The sequence below is a fragment of the Lutjanus erythropterus genome, chromosome 18 (assembly GCF_056507025.1).
Source record: "Lutjanus erythropterus isolate fLutEry1 chromosome 18, fLutEry1.hap2, whole genome shotgun sequence".
Classification (NCBI taxonomy): domain Eukaryota; kingdom Metazoa; phylum Chordata; class Actinopteri; order Lutjaniformes; family Lutjanidae; genus Lutjanus; species Lutjanus erythropterus.
Window position 1 is genome coordinate 19455973 of NC_139334.1, and position 21848 is coordinate 19477820.

Consider the following 21848-nt stretch of genomic DNA (forward strand, 5'->3'; position numbering starts at 1 on the left):
TTTTCAAACCTCTGTGGAGCTGTATTATGTAACATTAAATTGACAAATGAACACTCACCCATACAGAATAAACTGTAAGACAACTGTATGATTTGGTTAAAATTGCAGGATATTCATTGACTTCTCCCTGATGTTCCCTGAAGCTGTTTAAGTTGTCTGAGTCATACAGTTTGTATTTGGAGGGATGTGCTCATACACCACTCCTCCACTAAGTCTATATTTAGGCTACTGACTGAGTGATATATAAAGTAATAACATCTTTTTCCTGACAGTGGTTTTCAAATCCTAGTTATACAGCAATATAAAATTTATTTGCATGTAAATTTGAATGTATATTGTTGACAGTATATTGTTTAAATTATTTGTACTTCGGCGTCTTTTTAAAAATCTCTCCCCGCACATAAACTTTCACTACAATTCACGTTGGTTGTTTAATTTTAAATTGGGCAAATAAATAAAATTCAAACTCAAGGATGTAAGTATAGCAAACCAGACACCAGCAACTGGTGCAAAGCAATAAGCATTTAGGCTCAGACTGTAATTATGTACAGCACTATATCAAAGTACTTGTATTTTTCTTACTTACTTACTTAAACTTTAATTTTATGCTTTTTCACCTTAAATGTGTACTTCATGGAAATGAGTCATTCTGTGTGATGAATACTTTGAGTTTGAATGAGATATACTGATAAATATTGGCTAAAATAATATCTGATTTGACTGATTATGTCGAAACATTTAATTTGAAATCTACACTATTATAAAAGTTTATGATTTTTTTTTTTTTTTAAATGAGTGCAGCTTTTATACTTGTAACAGAGTGTTTTTACATTACTGCCACGTTTATTTATTTATTTATTTATTTATTTTACTGAGTATTTGAATACTTCTGCCACAACTGGACATATATACTTAAATAGTTAATTAAAGAATAGTGCAAGATTTAGCCCCCCAAAATGGAAACACTAAAGTAAGGTGCCTGTTGGAATTGTAGGCTAGGTAATAAGTAAATACTTATACAATTCTTAAGTAAATATACTTCAGGCTTAAGTACAAAAATTACTGTTTCATTCTCAGTTAATTGTCATGTAAAGATTATTTATATCCCCAATAAATTATTATCATACTGATATTATGATTTTTTATTCAATTTTATTCATAAATTCCCAAAACAACAAGGTACACAATATTCAACCACAATGATACCAGTCTCTTGGTTGAGTATGGACTACAACAAATAAAGCTGGCTTAAGAACAAGAAAAAAATGAATACATAAATAAACATAAGAAAATTAAATAAATACTGATATTATTATTATTTTAATCCACAACCTGTTGGAGGACTCCTCCGCCCCACAATGCATCTTGGTGATAATGTTTTGGTGACGTCAGGTGTGGCTGAAGGGAAGACAGCCAGTGGGTGGGCTGGGCTGTGGTCCTGCTCTCGCCTTTTTACGCTACAAATCACGCCAATACGGTATTTTAAACCTAATACAGGACTGCAGAAACACCACAGGATGAGTTAGAGGCTGTGTTTGGTGCGTGCCAGGTAGGTGGATGTTTTATATCCTTATGTTTTTAACCCGGTCCTCTCCCGGGCTGCCAGGCTGCGCTTTGTGCTGAGCTGTTAGCCGTTAGCTTGAGTTAGCTTGCAGGGCTAACAGCAGCAGCAACAGCAGCCTGCAGTCTGTCTGGCTGGCGCCTCCGAGGCGCCTGTGGACGGCCAATAAAACCGCTTGTTAATGGCCTGTGTTAGCTACAGCAAACAAACAGGCCTGCAGTCTGTGAGGGATACAAAGAAGAGGCTGCTGATAGCTTTGCTTGCTCGTACACACTAACCAGAGGCTGTGACATTGAAGATTAAGGTGTTAGCTTGCTAGCGAAATTTGTATTATTAGTTTTAGTTAATGGTGCATTAACTATTAGCCTGCAGAAGTTGAGCTCCAGTAGAGCAAATATTGCCTTTGGAGCCATAAATTGGTAATATGTATACACAAACATCAGTCTTACTACTACTGAATAGGAAACATAAAAAAATTAAAAATAAAAGTAGCTACATCAGAAAGTAATATCATAATAAAACAGACAAAAGAAAAGAAAAAACAAAGACATTCTTTATTGTGGTTACAGACTTCTTCAGGTTAGCATGTAAATTTATCAACGACTAGCATTTTGGTTTGTAACAAAGAAAAGAGACTGGAAATAATATTTAATAATTCTAAATGACTATAAATAAAAAAAAAAAAAATTAAAGCAAAATATATGTATATCTGAAACTTGAATCAAGACGCACTGATATAGACCAATAACTGTGATAGGCCAATATTAGACAGGTATTAGGCAGACATTTAACTTTTGAAACTAACAGTGTAATTAAATTCCAAATGATTGTCATTGAAATGGCTGCAGTTATTGAATAAACAGTAATATGTATTAAATAAGGCTTTGACAAAGACAAACAGGACTGTTTGCATTCAGCTATTACTTTTCTGACTGTGACTTGTTGCTTCCTTTCTGTCTAATCTAACTATTAGCCTCTAGAGGAGCAGCTTCAGTCGAGCAAATGTTACCTTTAAGCAGAGGTGGTGGAAGAATTCAGACCCTTTTCTAAAGTAAAAGTACTCATACCACACTGAAAATACTCTATTACAAGTAGAAGCCCTGTTTTGATAATGATATTTAAGTAAAAGTATTTAAGTATAATCAGTATAAAAATATACTTAAAAGTAGTAAAAGTTAAAGTACTCAATGCAGAAAAATGTCCCCTGTGATTGTTATACTATTTTACTGTTGTTGGTGGTTGAGGTGTTATTATGTTCATGATTATTCTGCTGATTATTTTCTCCATTAATTGATCTTTTGGTTTATAAAAGTTATGAAAACGGTGATAAATGCTGGTACAATTACTCAGAGCCCAAAATAACACTTTCACAATGTTTGTTTTGTTCAACAAACAGTCCAAACCTCAATATTATTACAAAAACATTAAAATTGTTAAAAGAAAAAGTAGCAAATTTATGAAGCCGACACCATCTAATGTTTTTACATGAAAAATGACTTAGACAATGATCAAAATAGTCGTCAGATAATTTTGTTTCAATTGATGGGCAATTTAATTTATATCATATTTTTCATTGTTTTATGTGTAAAAGGTTTGTAACAAAAGCTGTCTGAATAGTAGAGGCCAAGCTAATGCTTGAAGCCACTGAGATGCTGCACTGGCATGACCTAATTGATGTGCTGATTGTTACCGTGTCTGATGTATCAAAGTCTTAGTCAAACTTGCCAGTTGAACACTCTGTCCATTTATTTTCCATTACAAACACGAACATGTTTCCAAAAGTACTCAAAAACATCCACACGTGTAACTCCACCAAGCTGCTTCCAAGACTTCTGGGTGGAGCACCTGACCAGACGACAAAAGGTTCCTACCATAAATAGTGATGACCGCTGATTACCCAGTAAGACTAGATACCCAATACACCGTACACCACATAAATTCATTCAAATTCTGCTCCTACTGTCACTTAATGTAGTAATGTTAAAAAACTACAATATTTCTCCCTGAGCTGTTGCAGAACATGGACACACTCAAGTAAAATACAAGCACCTTAAAACTGTATTTAAGTACAGTACTTGAGTAAATGTACTTGGTTACATTCCACCACCACCTTTAAGCCATTAGTAGTAATTCATTTGATAATCAACAACTTAACAACTAACCATATGTTTATATTATATCAATGTTAAGACATTTACCTGTTTAAACTAATAATGTAATGAAATTCCAGGTGATTGTCTTTGAAATGGCTGCAGTTATTCAATAATCAGTAATGTGTAATAAATAAAGCTTTGACAAAGACAAACAGAGGACTCTCTTTGCGTTCAGCCATTACTGTATAAGTTGTTGCTTCCTTTCTGTCTGAACCCTTGGCAGGGATCATCAGAATACATAAAGGGAGTAAATGTAATTATCCTCTTTGCAAGAGTGGACTTATTTGAACTCTCTCTTCCCTCCCTCCGTCAGTGCACTGAAACATGGATCGTTGCAGCGTCCACGTCCTTCTGCTGCTCTTGCTGCAGACACTGCAGACATCAGCTGAGGGCTCAGGTACTGTGCTCTATTGTCTTTACACTTAATGTTTTCAGTCTGTGATGCCTTTTTTCAATTGTCTGTTCTTGCTGTGCACTCAAATGATTGTGAGCACGTCTGGCCGTTGTTTGTTTTTAGTGACAATTGATAAGAAAAGGGTAGCCATTAGCCAGCTCTGTTGTAGAAATTGGTAGCTAGAGTGATGATTTCAAGCCAATCTGAGATTTAAGGTGCGTTCATACTTTTTTCATGTAGTTGATACTGTGGATACTGTGGCTGAGTATAGATTTCAGATTTCCCAAATCGATTCAATATCGATTGAGTTAGGGATATTTTGGTCACAATTCCAATTTTGCATGAATATGAAAGAAATTCTCAGAGAACTAATGCTGTAAATTGTACAAGGAATTCTCTAACCTGCTACATTACTAAAAATATTAATGTTTACATTAAAAATTAACCCAAAGCAGTTAGATTAATCATGTACTTTTTATTAAATCTCATGCCACAAGATCTCACACCAAAAGCTTTTCACATGAGACTAATGGGGTTAAAACTGCAGACTGTACCGCACATCCACAGGAGAAAAGACATATATTAAAAGATTGATTTTGGGATTTTATGAATCAGTCTTGGACTACTATGTTAACTATCTGGCTATTTTTCAACAGCAGTCCTTTGTTTAGAAACCTATATAGTGATGAAATGTGTAGACCCAAGACAACAAGTGCTGCAACTAATGATCATTTTCATTATCCATTAATCAGTCGATTATTTTTTTAATAAATCAATTAGTTGTTTGGTCTGTAAAATGTCAGAAAATGAAGAAAAATATTAGTCAGTGTTTCCCAGAGCCCAAGATGACGTCCTCAAATGTCTTGTTTAGTCCATGACACAAAGATATTCAGTTTACTGTTGTAAAAGATGAAAGAAACTAAAAAATATTCACATCTGAGAAGCTGAGATCAGAGAAGTTGGACATTTCTTTCTTTAAAAAATACTCAAACCAATTAATTGATTATCAAAATAGTTGCAGATTAATTTAATCGGTTAATAATCAATTACTTGTTGCAGAACTAAAGACTACAAGAAGCAACAAAAAAAACAAAGATTCTACAAAACAGAACACAAGCTCATTTGAACGTCAGTGCAATAATACAGCATCAACAAACACTAGCGGCAATGCAAGCAAGAAAGCACAGCCAAGCAATACTGACCATAAAACCTTCTGATACATGCAGAGCACTAATAAACAGTGAACATAGATAGCCATTGTGTTCTGTTTTAAGACTTTAAATAAAGCAGTTTGGAAAAGTCTTATCTGGCCACTACAAACATGATTTTGCAACAGATAATTCACAATGGAAGGAAACCAAATTTTATAATCAGTCCAGCAGTGATGAATATCTATTGCACAAAACCACCAGTGGGAAGTTGTAGCCTAACAGTGAGTAGTGTTTGAATCATACAGTAGGTACATTTTGGACACTTAATAAAATTGAGTCGGGGGGGGGGGGGGGGCGTGGTCAGCTGCAGGAGGGTGACCAGAGTGGCCGTTGGTGCTTGTCTGTCTTTCCAGTTATGTTTTGCCAGATCGGCAGCTTGCTAGTTTTAGTGAGAAAGTTGGTGAGAGTGGTGCCTTAAATAAATCAACTGTTTGTGTGTGTTTCTATGCACGGTGACACAGCACGAGTGTATGGTAAAGTCATATCATGTCTTCCACAGATGGACAGTTGGCGTGTCTGTGTGATAGCCCAAAATGCCTCCAGGCCACCCAGTGCCATGGTACGCGGTGCTTCTCCTCTGTCAAAGTCAGCAGCAGCGGGGTGGTGTTTGAGCGCGGCTGCCTAGAGGGGCTGGAGAAAGTCCACCTGCACTGTTCCACGGCTCCGTCCTTCCACCAGGCCATTTTCTGCTGCTCCCAGGACATGTGCAACAGCAACACCACCACCAGTTCGCTGATGTCTCTGCTTCCAACAGGTCAATATAACATCATAACATTGTTAAACAGAATCATTGTGTTCTGTAGGTGTCTATAAAACAATCGGACATTTTAATTTTGCCTTTATCTTCCCTCTGCACCTGTTTCTTCTCTACTCTTGCTCACAGCCCCAGAAGGTGAGCCAGTGCGGTATCGTGTGGAGACCTTAGCTCTGTTTGTACTCGGCCCGGTGGTGGTTCTGGCTCTGCTGTCTGTCGTGTCAGTTCTGGCCTGCAGGAGGCTCCACCATGGTCGTCTGCAGAGGCTGCAGGAGTTTGACACTGAACAGGGAGCCATAGACGGCCTCATCACCTCCAATGTGGGAGACAGCACTTTAGCGGTAAGAAAAGAGATTCCTCACCGATTTTGAGCAGTGTTTTTTTCAGTTTTGCTAACTCTTGTCTATATGCCTCAACTTTCAAGTAAAATTTAAAAGGACAGTTCACCCCAAAATAAAAAATAGGTATTTTCCCTCTTACCTGTAGTGTTAGTTATCCATCTAGACTGTTTTGGAGTGACTTTAGGAGATATTGGCTGCAGAGATGTCTGCCTTCTCTAGAGTAGATGACACTTAGCTTGTGGTACTTAAAGCGCCAAAAAATACGTTTAAAAAAACTCAACACCAGTGACTCTTCCCAGAAATCATAAAACAAACCATCCATCTATTGCTAGAAGTTACAGGTTACAGTTCAGCTGATCAGGACACCATTAATGTTTACACCCTGCTCAGTTATTAGCACAAGCCTCTCATCCATGAGTAGATGCACGCTTTCAGTCTATATAAATAGCACTACAAGTTAAAAGAAAAATATGTATTTTTTATTTTTGGGATGAACTCTCCCTATTAAATGGAGTTATGCTTTTTGCTTTTCAAATACACTTTCTAAAAAGTGCAGTATGCTTTTATGGTGCACTGGTTCTCTATGGAGACATGAAATTCATCCTAATGTGATAGAAAAAAGTTGCTTTCTATTTTGTCTGTGAATAAAATCTGTTATATTCTATTTAATTTAATTATTCACAAGACGTATAAAACCATTTATACCATTTATTCTTGGTGAATACTCAATTCTGATTTGCTGCAGGGTGTCCATTAATTCCTAATAATGGACAGCTACTAAGTACAGTAGTTCCAGTGAAACCGTCTGTTATTGATATTAATGATTGTTCCAGATATCAGTCAGACCTTCAGGCTTTAACCGGGAAACTGAGTTATGACTTGCAAAAAAACTTAAAATACAAATTAATGGTCTTTTGTTTTTTTTTTTCTTTTGGCTGGTGACCATGTTATAAGTGAGATAATGCCCTTTGAGGTGTCCATAATTAGGAATTAATGGACGACGTGGAAGCCAGGACTGTCTGAAATTGCTGTAGTGCAGGAAAAGCTGTTGATAATAGATGAGAAGAAGTTGACGCCTACACACTGACTCCAGACACAGTTTTAATCTCAGTCTGATCTTTGTCTAGGCTGATTTCCAGCTGCCGTGTGTGTTGGTATTCTCCACATGCACATGTGATGTGCGGGGCATACCGGGCTAATCTGATATCTGTTTGTCCTCAGGACCTGTTGGACCACTCGTGTACGTCAGGCAGTGGTTCAGGTCTTCCCTTCCTTGTCCAGAGAACTGTGGCCAGACAGATCAGTCTGATGGAGTGTGTAGGTAAGTATCTCACACACATGCACCACAAACAAGTCACAGGCCATCTGCAGGTCACATTCAGGTCTCTGACTGAGAAACTCATTTTATTATTGCAGGAAATTTATGTCATAACCAGCAAAATATCCACATAACATACAACACACTACACAAAAGCCAAATGTCGCCTACAGTACACAGAGTAGCTAACTTGCACAGAAAGCAAATTGTCTTCATTAGTTTCCTAATAATGAGCCGAATGGAAAGCTTATTCAGACATTTGTCTCCTTACATAAGTCTTGTTGTTAGCAGTTTTTTTGTATGACTCTGCATATTTATTTTAGCATTTAACCAATGTTAAGATACGGATCTGACGGTGATGTGAGGTTGACAACAGGTCACATTGTTTTTGACTTGTTAAAACAAACTATTAAAACGGTTTTGTCGTTAAAATAAGATACTTGTCTGAGGTTGTTGATGTAAGGTTTACTCGTTGTTATAGCAACTCTGACAAATTTCAATTTGAGCGTTTAAATGAAAGTATGTAGGTCACATGCCTTGGGATCCTGTTTTGTACCACAGTAGTACCATACAGTACAGTTTGTACCACTTTGGAATTGGAAAAATGTGGCTTCCTGCAGTCTGTGGAAACTTCATATCAGTGTCAGACAAATCAGATTTGGAGATCCAACAGCTGCAGCGAGAATGCAGCCATAAAATAATATGAAAATAACCTAAAAGCACCTCTCAGAAAACCTCAGAATATCTGTGTTTTCTCTTTTCTGTCTTCGTGTGCAACAACTCAACTTTCTCTCGACTGTCTTCCAGGCAAGGGCAGGTATGGAGAGGTGTGGCGGGGCCAGTGGCAGGGGGAGAACGTGGCTGTAAAAATCTTCTCCTCAAGAGATGAGAAGTCTTGGTTCAGAGAGACGGAGATCTACAATACAGTGCTGCTAAGACATGAAAACATACTGGGTGAGTCAGTTACAGAAATGTGAGCTCTTGCAGAACTTGGTGGTGCAAAGAAGGAAAAGGTTGATTTTCCTCATATTTTGTTTCTAATGTTATGCAACACACTGAATTTATTTTTTAGTAAAAATCAAAAATTTTAGGGTTAGGGTTGTGACAGTTTTTCTCTATGGTATTCAGTATTTTCTAGGTATTGTATCCAAGTTATAAATGTTGTGACAACAGTATCTTGTATTGCTGCTTTTTATGTCTCAGCAGTTTGGATCACTTTGTCTTAGAAAAACATATTTTGTTAGAATTTCTGGAAGTAAAGTTCTTTTTTTGCAAGCTAAAAGCATGTGGCATAGACGTTTTCCACTTTTTTTTAATCAACTTCCCTTAACATTCTTGCATCTTCACACCTGTATATTTGAAAGCAGTTACACATGGAGGTGAACACAATAAAGAAGCAACACCTGTGCAACATACTTTAATACAATCTGGCAAAAAAGACCAGTAATAAATGTGATTAATGCAAGAGAGACTTTACTACCACAGTATAAATTAGACACAGCTTGATGATCGTTTTTTATTCTTCTCCCAGGCTTCATGGCGTCTGACATGACTTCTCGCAACTCCAGCACCCAGCTGTGGCTAATCACCCACTACCACGAGAACGGTTCTCTTTATGACTACTTGCAGCGAGTTGCCGTGGAGACGTCAGAGGGCTTGGCGATGGCGGCGTCGATAGCGTGCGGCCTGGTGCACCTGCACACAGAAATCTTTGGCACAGAGGGGAAACCGGCCATCGCACACCGAGACCTGAAGAGCAAAAACATCCTGGTCACTAAGGAGCTGCGCTGCTGCATCGCAGACCTCGGTCAGTCAGTTTTATCTAGTATCTTACTTTCATCTACTACTATTAATCTGTAGGGATTGGAATTGATAAGATATAATTGATGAATGCCAGTTCAGTGCCATTATTGGTGTTGCTTATTGATTCCTGATCAGTTTTATTTGAGCTGGCTTTAGCCTGAGAGCTAGCTTTAGCAACAGTCTGTCGTCATCTAAAAAATATGAAATGACAATATTTGTACAGCATTCTTTTTCATTTAGGTTTTCTTCGTCAATTAAAAACCTGCTAAGCCTGACTGTGAGGCACTCATGTTATTATAACTTAAGATATTTACCCTCGGTAACAAATGTGCTGCTCGGTTGAGATGCAGTGGCACTCAAGAACGTCAAATACATGGTGATCCTGGAATTTAAGCCCATGTTGCGTAGAAATATGCTTTCCTGATTTGATAAAATAAAATAGTTGTAGTCAGCCATGACCTAAGCATGTACGAAAACTGAATTTTCATGAATGTTTGAAGTATGTGTACAATTGCAAAACAGAAACAATGCAGTAGTCCTTTTATAAAACAAAATAATTAAACATGCAATATCATGGTAGATATTGTCACAGTCCTGTACAGTTTCGGGACATTTTTTTATTGTGATATGATGATTTTCGATCGGTCTCAAACAAATATGTTCACTGCAAGTCTTATGAGCATGCTTCTAATGTTTGGAAACCAGCTTTGTGTACATTGGGATTTTATTTTTCCCAATATCCCTGTGTCTGTCCATCTTTTACCTGGTGTGTATTCATGTGTGTATGTCCTGCTATAATGTGCTGTGTGCAACTTGTTGTTTACAGGGCTGGCTGTGACCCACTCTCAGGCAGACAACCTGCTGGATGTGGGCAACAACCCAAAGGTTGGCACCAAACGTTACATGGCACCTGAAGTGCTGGACGAGACCATTCAGACAGACTGCTTTGATGCCTATAAGAGGGTGGACATCTGGGCCTTTGGGCTCGTGCTGTGGGAGATCGCAAGACGCACATACAGCAACGGTGAGTCTCATGCATTTAGTGCATATTTAGGACTGTGACATAATAAATAACCACCTTGAATTTCTTATTCTGAAATAATCAGGATGATTATTGTTTATTCTGATGGTCTTCAGACCCTGCTGTTAGGAGGGAGACCTAATTTACCACTAGTTCATCCTCTTGCTCCAGTTCTTTGCGTTGATTTCTTTCATCTCACTTTGACTTTGCAGGCATTGTTGAGGAGTACAAGCCTCCGTTCTACGATCAGGTGCCAAATGACCCGAGCTTTGAGGACATGAGGAAGGTGGTGTGTGTGGAGCAGCAGAGGCCTTTCATTCCTAACCGTTGGTTCTCTGATCCTGTGAGTATTTAATGTTTACTGTTAAAGAAATGATCATACATGTTTATCTGGAATGGAAATGGCAGACACACTTATTATTTTGAAAAGTTTTAACGAAAAGTGACGAAAAAAAGACACTAAATGCAATACTGTGTTTATAAAAACGAACTACTTCTAATCGAGGATTGCAACAGTGCTTTGTTTTTTCTTGTACTTTTGTAGAAAGGTATATATGTATGTTACAAATTTAAATTCCTAACTTTACAGATCAGAAATAGGAAATGTAAATGTCTGGCCCCATTGTTTTTTTCAAATCTGGCCCTTCTCAAAAAGTAATGCTGGCAAGGTGTCACTAAATCCTATGCACAGGCCCTTTAATAGAAATAACTGATTAAATTATTGTTAAATTGTCAAAAAGCTGTTTATCTTCCTACATTCTCACATTTGTAACTTCTGGAGGATAGACAGACGGATAGATGATCTTGTTAATGCCTGGAGAGGGGTGAAATTGTCATAGCAGGCAGGTACAAAAAATACAAAGACAAAACACACACATTAGAGGTAAAAAAAAACATAAAAATATGCCAAAATGGGAATATAAATAACAAAGGTGCAGATGAAGCACATGTTAAAACTTAACAGGAAAGCTTCACTCATTTAAACACAGGGACTCAAATTCTAAGCTGCTAAATAAGACAAGAGAGATCGGTACCCTGCTAGTACCCAGAATGCCCTTCTACATCTAAAAGCTCTTGCAGTCACATTGATCACAGGATTTCCTTTCACCGTGGGCGAATCACTGCATGACTCTCCTTTGATTTCCTGTCCTCTGTTCCCCTCTCAGACTCTGTCTGCTCTGGTCAAACTAATGAAGGAGTGTTGGTACCAGAACCCCTCTGCCAGGCTGACGGCACTACGCATCAAGAAGACCCTGGACAAGATCCACAGCTCTCTGGAGAAGGGCAAGGAGTCGTGAGAGGTAGAGGAGCCTCAGAGGCAGCTTGCCTGATGTCAGGGATCGGCTTAAAGAGGAGCCCAGTGTTTGTTAACGGAGAACAGACGATGACAGGGGGGAACGGACGGAGGTCCAGAGGAAAGAGTTGTTCAAATGTCATCCAGCCTCATCCTTCTCTCGCTCTGTCACTTTCACTGTGGTTGCCTTCCACCGACATCCCTCTATCTCTGACTTGAAGCCCACGCAGACGTTTGGAACTGTCCTGTCTGATCAGCCAGCCTTCGCCACAGGACACGTGCCTGTCGCCAACGTGTTCGCACTGACCTGAACTGTAGACTGTTACTGTGAGTGTGAAGAACAATGGATGGCATATTGTAGTACTCCCATCCCAATGCTTTAACGCCCATTTAAGACTGCACACACACAAACACACACACACACACACACTACATACTGAGTGTCTCTTACAATCCAGTTTCTGATGCCCAGCCAGAGACAATCACAAGTTTCACTCATTGAGCTTGATTACTACTCCAATTCCCAAAAAAGTTCGGTTGTTTAATGAAGTGTAAACAAAAACAGAATGCAGAGATTTGCAAAAACCTTTTTGCAAAGTGTTCCCCAGCCCATGTAGTATCCTTTACACAATCATGTGAGTTTTTAATGCAGTTTTAACTCAGTCCCGCCTCAATGTTGGTTTGCCTTTTTATGAGCAGGGACTTCTCTCAATCTTTTAATGATATCATGGATTGTAGATGGTGAAGTCCCTAAGTTTCTTGCAGTTTGTGTTCATTGTTCTTTAACAAGGTGGTGAGCCTTTAATACCCAATCATGATTTTATCACCTGTGTGCCAACGTGTTGCAGGCATCAGATTCAAAATTAGTGTATATTTACAAAAAAAAAACTTTACTAGTTTGAACATTAAATATCGTGTCTTTGTACTACAATCAATGGATTACAAGTCAGAAAATATTTGCAAATCATTGCATTCTTTTTTTTTTCTCTCTCTCTCTCTCTTTACGTCTTACACAGCACCCCGACTTTTTTGGGACTGGGGTTGTAGAACATGCCAACAGCTGTCGCTACTCACACACACTACAAAACACACAATATGTTCACTTACACAAGGAAAAGAGCCAATAGAATCAAAATGGTTTTTAAACTTTTTAAAAATAATTATGATATTTATGTATTAAATCTCCACTGCTACCACACTACTGAGGATATGTAAGAACGGAGCGTGAAGCTGACTGTATACATATATAAGCATTTACTCTACTGGACTTTCTGTACCCATACTGTCATTATTGGAGCTAGTAAGAAAAGATTTGTTGAGGAATAGAGGGGAAAAGATAGGAAATCGTTCCCAACCAGGATAAAATACTACATGCTTATCCTGGTGGTTCCTGGAGTAGAAACACCGTAAGTACCTGCCAATAGGCATTAGTCTGTATCTTATAATAAGAATATGATCCTCTCTGCCTGTCATAAACTCACTGTGGCTGATTTAAAAAAAAGTCTTCTGTGCAGGTAGAGAGGAGTCAAGGAAGTCTTGTGGTAGAGCTGACTTTTTTTTTTTTAAGATATTGGAGCTGAAGTGGTTTTCTGTAGTGAGGTGGGCCTCCATTTACTCCTCTTGTCCCATCCGCCCATCATGCCACTCTGTACAAGTTGCCTGAATAACAAGAAAAACACTCCATCTTCATCTGGAAACAGTTTTATTCATTTTAAAACATAAAAGTTGCCTACTGTAGGTGTGTGGTTACAGATGAATTTGTCACAAATGCTGGGTTTGTTTTGAAAAAACAAATGTTGCTTTGTCTTTTTTATATGTAATAAAACATTTACTGCACTCTTGCCTAATGATTAGCCACCCTGTGTTATGATTCAAGAAAAGATGTAAACTCAGTTGCCAGTTTATTAGGTACGCCTAGTTAAAGCAGTCTTAATAAATCCGTCTTTCACAAGGGTTATAATGTTCAGTTTTGTTTAAACGGTTTGAGAGGTTTTGATTTGACTTTATGGTCACTCTAGTGGCTGCAGTTTGTGATGCTGTTGAATTGTATTGCATTATACTCAGAGGTGTTTCTTTTATTTTGTTCACCCCATTTATATCAATGAGGGGAGGTTAAATAAAAGAACCTCTCTATATGTACAGTGTACATATACAATACAGTTCAACGACACCACAAAATGATCACAGTTAAATCAACTAGTCCACAAACAATTTCAACAATAACTGACAAAAATTACTGACAATTAATTAACAGAATAGTTAGCGATTTTTTTAAAATCTAATTGTCGCAGCTCTAAACTACTAAACATTAAAACCATGAAAGCTGAATTTATTGCAGGACTGCATTCATTTAAGCTATGGTTATCTAGTAAACTGGCATCTGAGTGTATTTCTACAAAAACAATTTAGATCATAGGCTCACAAGGCTTTTTTAAGTCCACCTTAAAACAGCAGTGACGTACCCATGTGAACACTGAAGCAGGTTTTTCTTGCTGTAATCATTCCACCTGTCCATAAAGGAATTCATGTCCAATTTTGAGTAAAAATGAGGAGTTCATTTGCAAAGACATAAAAGTTCTTGAAGTGAATAAACCAACACCATATTGATTGATGTTCCTCTTAGTGCACAACAAAGAAAACATGATTCGTGAAAATTATAAAACGAGATAACCCAACACCTTGATACTCCTTGGAGTACACAAAAAATGGCTTAGGAAAATAAATAAAAACATATGATTTTTGCAAATGAACCCCTTCAGATATTTCCCAAACTGAAGTCAGTATGAGGCTTCAGAGGACTGAGTTAGACAAATCGATCTTTTTAGACAAGATACTTTTAGTACAAAACTGTGAATCTATCCCATAACTCTGTATTCAGTTTAAATGTTGAACATGTGGACAGAACAGTCACATATTTACACAATTTTAAAAAGTTGCCAGACCTTGTACTGCACATCTGGACACTTACTGAACCCACACACACGTTTCCTGTCTGCCCCCTAGTGGTTACTAGTATGAACTCTGATGCCTACAGCTGTTAATCATGATCAGTCACTCACTCCCTCCCAACAACACAAGAAAATATGTTCTGTTCTTTTCTTTCTTTCTACAGTACAAAGTGTCCTTAATATAACATCTAAAATTTGGACTGTATCACAGTAAGGCTACTCTGTAAGTGAGCAGCAGAGGTAGTTAATAAGACTGTGTGAGGTCGTGTCATTCGGAAAGTAATCCTTTGTGAAGATGACAGTGAAACTACCTCTTACCCAGTTTTGGAGACATGTTGGTGTTTGTGGCTTGCCTGGCAAATGCTTGCAAAACCTGCAGCCCTGCACTAAATGCGTGAAAAAGGTATCACAGGAAAGACAGGGCATGAGCCGACATAAAAACCATGTGGCTGTAAGGTTGTAGCTAAAATGGAGCTCTGTGTTTGTCACCACCTACCCCTCGGCAGTGAGAAGGTTACTTCAGGTTGTCTGGTAAAGTCTTGTATGGGTTGAGGATGCCCTTTGGGTCCAGCATGGCCTTGATGTCCCCCATCAGAGCCACAGCCTGGCTGGGTTTGCTGTAGTAGATGTAGTTCCTCTTCTTCAGGCCCAGTCCGTGCTCTGCGCTGATGCTGCCCTGATACCTGGCCGTCCACTCGTAGACAAAGGGCTCGATGGCAGCGAGGAGGGCGGGGTCTTTGGCAGGGGAGGTGATGTTCAAGTGGAGGTTTCCATCTCCTGAAAGTACAGATTGGAAAAGACATGACCTGCAGTGAAAACACTTTTCATTTTGTAGAAAAATGCACAAGTATTTCCAGATAGGACATTGAGTTGTTGTAGGTATAATAATCAAAGAGTCACTAAAAATCATATCTCATGCTAGCAGGCTATTATTTCCCTCCAGATTGTTCATGTCTTTCCAGCCTCTGGTCTTACCTACGTGTCCGTATCCCACCACACTCTTGGCCCGGTCCCCCAGGTGCTTCCTCATGTCTGTAACCAGTTGGTAGATCTGCTCCACCGGAAGTGAGATGTCATACTTGTAAGTGAATCCGTCGTGAGTCAGCGACTCCGTGACACGTTCACGCATCGACCACAGTGCCTGAAAAGGTAAAAAATGGACAGGCTGACTTTTAGATCTAAATCAAGGCAGTCTGCTTCTTGAGTCGACAGAGGTATAAATTAAATCAGTGGTTCCCAATCTTTTACCCCTCAGGGATTTTTCTATCCCATCAAAGTAAAGTGATGACCGATGACTAAGCAACATATATTTCATATTATATTCAATGCATAACAATAACCCAAATACCCCAAATATTTCCTGTGATTATTACATCAGAGATATTTTTAGGAACTTTTTACACAATTCTGTCTGTATTTCTTAGGCTTCTAACTCAAAACAACTGGCCACTACATATATATACACCACTTTTTTATGCAAACATTACGCCTACAGGATTATTTCTGTATTTGTTAGGGATTATTTTTAGCCACAGACTTGCTGCAGTATATTTTCACAGCAGCACGATGGTGAACGTGGGACTGACTCAAAATAAACTGCTATGGCAGATCGCACAGTGCAAAGGTGTGTCACGATTTGGCTGCACAGAAATACTTCTCAGTCAATTTGCTTTTGGTCTTTTTGTGGAATTTGGTGATGCAGGGTTCACAGAGCTCTCAAAATCTATATATTTTATTCCTTCATACCCACAGCAAACGGTGGTCACTTTGTTTATTTTACCAGCTGTTCATGTAAACTTGGATTTGATAATGATTTGTTTGATCATCAATCATTAATACACAGAACCTCACCAGACTTGCTCTTTAAAAGATTAGAAACAACACCTTTATTTTGGACTCCTCTGTTGCCACGGTCCCGTCAGCAACCAATGATGATGTCATCGCCTCCTCTAGGAAATTATGGAGTTTCTCTCCATCGTGTGCTGAGTCAGATCCAGATGTTTCTATGACAACGTAGAACGGACAATCTGCAAGATGGAGAGCAGAGTTTAGCATGAGTGTGTGTTTAATTGTTTTATATACTTAAGTGTGTGTATGCCGTGTGTGTGTGTGTGTGTGTGCCTACCAGAGATGGGATTGGGGAGTTTGAGGTGTGTATTCAGCAGCCTCATACATTCACTGTCTAGAAACTCAAAGGCTGACAGAATTTCTCCCAGCATGCCTTTGCAGAGCTGAAACGTCTTCAGAAGCTGCTCAAAGGTCTCACAGCCTAAAAAATAAAGAACATAAAATAATTTATCCTCTAATCTATGAACACAAGCTCATCCTGACATTAATTAGCTGAACTGCAACACCACTTCCTAGACTATCTGCACACTTATTTGGCAGCTCTAGCCAGTAATAATGTCAGAATTGCAGGAAGATAGCTTGAGCGGTTGTAAACCATGAAGCGATGAGAAAATCCTACCCAGAAAAACCACATTAACAGATTTGGGTTTGCGTGGACAGAGGATGGACACTGCAGTGATGACGCCCAGTGTGCCCTCTGACCCTATGAAGAGCTGTTTGAGGTCATATCCTGTATTATCTTTCCTTAGTGTGGCCAAGCAGTCCAGCACCCGCCCATCTGCCAACACCTGTACATGCAACAGATACAAACCCTGGATCAGTGCTTTTATCCCACATCATCAAAATCATGTCATCTCACACTGTTCCTCCATGATTGCAATCGAATCTGAAGTGGCAATTTTATCACTTCACTGGGTTGCCTCTTTAGTTTGTTCTTTGTTTTGATGTGTTTGTATTTCTTAACATTTAATCTGTTAGGCACAAATCCAGACAGTCAGGAGAATAGTGGACTTTTTTTCTTGTCTCTCCAAACAGACCTGAACAATCCTCCTTCTTACACAGCAAAAATGCATTTTAACAAATAAACTGTCAAAGAGCTCTACAGATGCAAATTAACTGTAGCCTACCTCCTTCCCTCACTAACTGCTGACTAATCAACTTTCACATATGACTTCTTAATGACACTAGAGGGCACATTTTACCATTAAAGGACAAGTAATACATCCACAGTACACTACATAAAGGCAGCTAATAGCAAAAGATGTACAATTAGCTCAAAAATTATCACGTAACAACAACAATAAAATATGTTATAATTAGTCTTATGCAATACCTGTTGAAAAATATCACACTCCTCATTTATTCACTCTACTCACCACCTCCAGACCCAGCACAGTCCCATGTAGGGAGCCGTATCGCAGCAGCCGGAGTCCACCTGCATTAGTCGCCACATTTCCCCCAATGTGACAACTGCCTTTTGCCCCCAAATCAAGCGGCATGATGTGGTCTCTCTCCTCCAAGTAGAGGGACAAATTCTCCAAGACACAACCTGCCTGACAGGTCAGAATGCCTGACAGAAGAAGAAATAAATATCTTAAGATCAGTCAAATATGGTGAAAGTATATGACTTTGATTTTGAAAAGGCTAAATTATAGTATTTTAAGACTTACCAGAGATACTGTCGAAGGTAAGGATGTTGTTCATGAGGGCAGTGGAGAGGACGATCTCATCATAAACCGGCACGCTGCCTCCAACCAGCCCAGTGTTTCCTCCTTGAGGGTTCACCGCCAGATTGCGACTGTTACAGTACCTACAGAAGGGAAATACAAGAGCTTTAATCACCTTATAAATCCCTCATTTGTGGATTTGTCTTTCCAAACACTTTACTTGCTCTTTACTTGAGAATTTGAGAAACTTCCTCTGTTGTTTGAGGTCTCAGCAACACTTCACTGGAACCTGCAGAGAAGACATTACCATCAGGAAACTAGTGTAAGAAAATACATTTCCAAGTGGTATTAATTTCTAGTCATCATCACCTCTCACTGACTTCAGCCAGTCTACATTACTCGACTCCAGCAGGTCTGGGTCAGTGATGGCTCTGCCAGGTAGGATCTTCCTGAAGAAGTCCAGATCTTCCTGAGTTATTCTGGAGAAAGGCAGCCTGTCTGGAGCTGCAGCGGGGGACGGCTTGTCTGCCCCAGTGTGCAGCGTTCGACAGCAGACTTCAAACTGCTGTGAGGTGGTGGGAATAAATGGACTGTGGGGACCCACAGGTGAAAGTCTGGCTGTGGCTGTAGATGAGAAGGTGCTGTGGGGGCTCAGATGTCTGAGAGCTGTCCTCAGTTTTAGTGTTCTTTGGAAAATACTCGCCATGGCTGGAGGGATAATATGTAGAGGCGGCAAAACAGGCTGCAGGAAAGAAGTGGGATGAGTCATAAGTCTGTTTCACAGCTGGTAAACCTCTGTTTAACCGATATTCTTATTTACCATTATGTCAGCTTTGTAGCTAATGATAGTTAACAAGCCAGTGCTATAATGTAAAATATGAGTCAGCAGATAAATTATTCACTCACTGTCCACATACTGAAAAACTCTGAAAATATTTGGAAAACTACAGAGAAGAACTTAATGTCAATCTAACAGCTTATACATCGTTGTCACAGATTCATATAGAACAGCATGTCCAATTTGTGCAACTGGATTTTTAATTGACTAAATAAATTTTAATTGACTTAAAATGACCAATAGAATTGGATTGACTTGATTGTTTTTTTTTTTAAATAAATTGAACACTCACATTTTCTTTATGAAGCATGAAAGATAAATTCAAACCAAGTTTTTTAAACTGCATAACTTAACATGACCTATTGGACATTTCAAACCACAAAAGGCCAAATATTTCAATTCCATTAATTCCATGGTTTGGATTTTTCTTAAATTTTTATCTTTATTTAATCAGGCAGTCTCATTGAGATCTCTTTTCCGAGACAGACATGAGAACAATTAACATTCATAAAAACAATATCAGCTAACAAAAACAACACAAATACACAATACATACAATAACAAGCAATTCATAAAAATTGTTACAAGAATAATAAAATACTTTAAAATTTTCAAGGGGGATGTAATTTTAGGGCAAATTGCAGTTAATTTCATAGACAAGCTGCATAGTACCTGAAACCAGTTCTGCCAACATTGGTGCATACATGAGGAATGTCAAAGGTTAAACACTGACTGGATCATGACGTAGTTTGGAAGTTTCAGCAGTAGAGCTTTATAAATGAATAACATTAGATGGCTTTTTTTCTTGACTGTACAATCCATCCAACCATGTGATACAAAGAAAAATATGAGAGCCATCCTTTAATTTTATACAAGAAGTCTTATTTGATTTTTGATTTTTTATTTTTGAGCCAAATGTTGAATGACAGGCTGCTGTTAAACCAAATTTCAAAGTATTTATGTGACTCAGCAAGAGAAATATGAGTGCCACTTAAAGTTTTAATGGCAGGATAGTCAGAGCCGCTAATGGAGGAGGAGAACACCATGTACTTGGGTCTTTTCAGAAAAAAAAAAAAAAAAAAAAAAAAGTCTGTGATTAAAAAAGGATGATTGGGAGGCATCAAATGCAGACATTATACTGTGATTCAAGTAGTAACGCCTCATCATACTTGTATGTTGCCTGAATGAAACACTGTGTTATCGAAAACAGAGTAAAAAAATCCGTCTTTCATACTAACAAACTAAAAACTTTCCTCGTTTTTCGCACAATATCTGAAGCTACTTTCTAAATAGATCACTGTTGAATCTGATAAGCCTGTCAGTTCGGTTAGCTTATTAGCCGATTAGCACACTGTTTGACAAGACGTTAGCGAGTAAATAAGTATATTTACTCACCATATTCGTTCACTTAACAACCCGCATCTTTCTGTCCATGCGTCTTTATTTCGTCATATCTCAGAGTAAAATCTGTCACAAAGTTCAAGGGCAAGTAAGTTACTTAAACATGTCTCACGTTCTTCAGTGTTTACAACTGGCTAGCTGCTGCTGCGGTTGACTGAGGTGAAAGGTCATAGACATGAGAATGGACCAATCACAAGCCTTCTTGTAGATTGAGCCAATAGGCGTGAGCGTTGCATCGTGACTGTGCAGCCAATGGCGACTGTGGAAAATAAAGTCATATAGAAGAGAAACCCAGATTCGCGAAAGATCTCGCGAGAGTGATCATTTTAACCTAAACCGTGGCCTTAATCAAGTGTATTCTGCTCTTACACCTACTCAGATTTTAACAAGGTCATTGTCACATTATAAAACATAATTAATTTCTACGGGGTGCTCAATGAAGAAACAATAGGTGAAAATCTCGCGAGAGCTTCACGGGTCTGGGGTTCCCTGCTACACAAGGGGTCCTACAATCACAAGATTTAGAGAGTAAATGGTTAACTACTGGCTTTGTACTTCACCATGAGATTTCAGCTGTCCTTCCCACATGATGCCTGGACTGGAAACCAATTTATTTTTGCTTGTTTTAATTTTTCCCCTGGCAGTTTGCTTGGAATAAATGTCTAGCAGACTATTTGTTCAATGAAAATATGCTGACATGCTACCCCTGAGATTAATTCCAGAAAATCTAAAACATTGTTGTTTCCAGTCTTTTAAACAAATTATTAATATTTTCTAAATTTTAGGGTAATTATAAATGTACAAATTGTGATGTAGATCTCACAGTTGATGGGATTTGAGATTAAGCATAAGAGATACATATTTGACTTTCTAGGACACCTGTCTTTAATACTGCACCAATTCACACCTATTCTGTACTTTCTAAATTTTCTAATTTATAGACGTTAATGGTAAACCAACGCTGGATTAAATTTCTACCTTAGAATAAATTTTCACAGACATGCATGTATCCTTAAATGAATAACTAATCAAAAGTAACATTATGAGCTAAAAGCTTGACAGTTAATACTTTCATAAATAGAGAGCTTCAGCTCTTTGGTGTAAGACACTAACATACACAATGTGGCACACACTTTGTGCAACAGTTTGTAGTATGTTTAGCTCTGTTGTCTTTATTTTAGCTGCATGTCTATATTTATCCTCCTCTACACATCTACACGTTTGGCACTGTGTATACTGAGAATTCCTGGAGCCAAATTTTCTTGTGTACTCAAACATTTTTGGCCACTAAAATAC

At 38.4% G+C, this 21848-nt stretch overlaps 2 protein-coding genes across 2 annotated transcripts; one reads left to right on the forward strand and one right to left on the reverse strand.

Moving 5' to 3' along the window:
* Positions 1–1375: 1375 nt before the first annotated feature.
* acvr1l (activin A receptor, type 1 like) lies at positions 1376–12515 on the forward strand. Its single transcript, XM_084742360.1, has 10 exons — positions 1376–1549; positions 4028–4111; positions 5819–6073; positions 6203–6414; positions 7636–7735; positions 8540–8686; positions 9264–9539; positions 10362–10559; positions 10769–10899; positions 11723–12515. Exons 2-10 carry the CDS (start codon positions 4039–4041, stop codon positions 11852–11854), a joined length of 1524 nt encoding a protein of 507 aa, XP_084598486.1. The 5' UTR covers positions 1376–1549; positions 4028–4038; the 3' UTR covers positions 11855–12515.
* A 2071-nt stretch (positions 12516–14586) lies between these two features.
* d2hgdh (D-2-hydroxyglutarate dehydrogenase) lies at positions 14587–21266 on the reverse strand. Its single transcript, XM_084742361.1, has 10 exons — positions 20547–21266; positions 18683–19055; positions 18545–18602; positions 18317–18456; positions 18023–18216; positions 17266–17434; positions 16924–17067; positions 16683–16825; positions 15774–15939; positions 14587–15575 (listed from the first exon to the last, which is right to left on the reverse strand). Exons 1-10 carry the CDS (start codon positions 20547–20549, stop codon positions 15313–15315), a joined length of 1653 nt encoding a protein of 550 aa, XP_084598487.1. The 5' UTR covers positions 20550–21266; the 3' UTR covers positions 14587–15312.
* Positions 21267–21848: the final 582 nt, after the last annotated feature.

Excerpts from the sequence above, each read along its gene's own strand:
- acvr1l (XM_084742360.1), top strand. The coding sequence starts at position 4,039 with ATGGATCGTTGCAGCGTCCACGTCCTTCTGCTGCTCTTGCTGCAGACA. Across the intron at positions 6,074-6,202 it reads GATGTCTCTGCTTCCAACAG|CCCCAGAAGGTGAGCCAGTG; the intron begins GTCAATATAACA and ends TCTTGCTCACAG. Across the intron at positions 8,687-9,263 it reads AAGACATGAAAACATACTGG|GCTTCATGGCGTCTGACATG; the intron begins GTGAGTCAGTTA and ends TTCTTCTCCCAG.
- d2hgdh (XM_084742361.1), bottom strand. Across the intron at positions 18,457-18,544 it reads GAAGTTTCTCAAATTCTCAA|GTACTGTAACAGTCGCAATC; the intron begins GTAAAGAGCAAG and ends TCCCTTCTGTAG. Across the intron at positions 17,435-18,022 it reads CTGTGCTGGGTCTGGAGGTG|GTGTTGGCAGATGGGCGGGT; the intron begins GTGAGTAGAGTG and ends TTGCATGTACAG.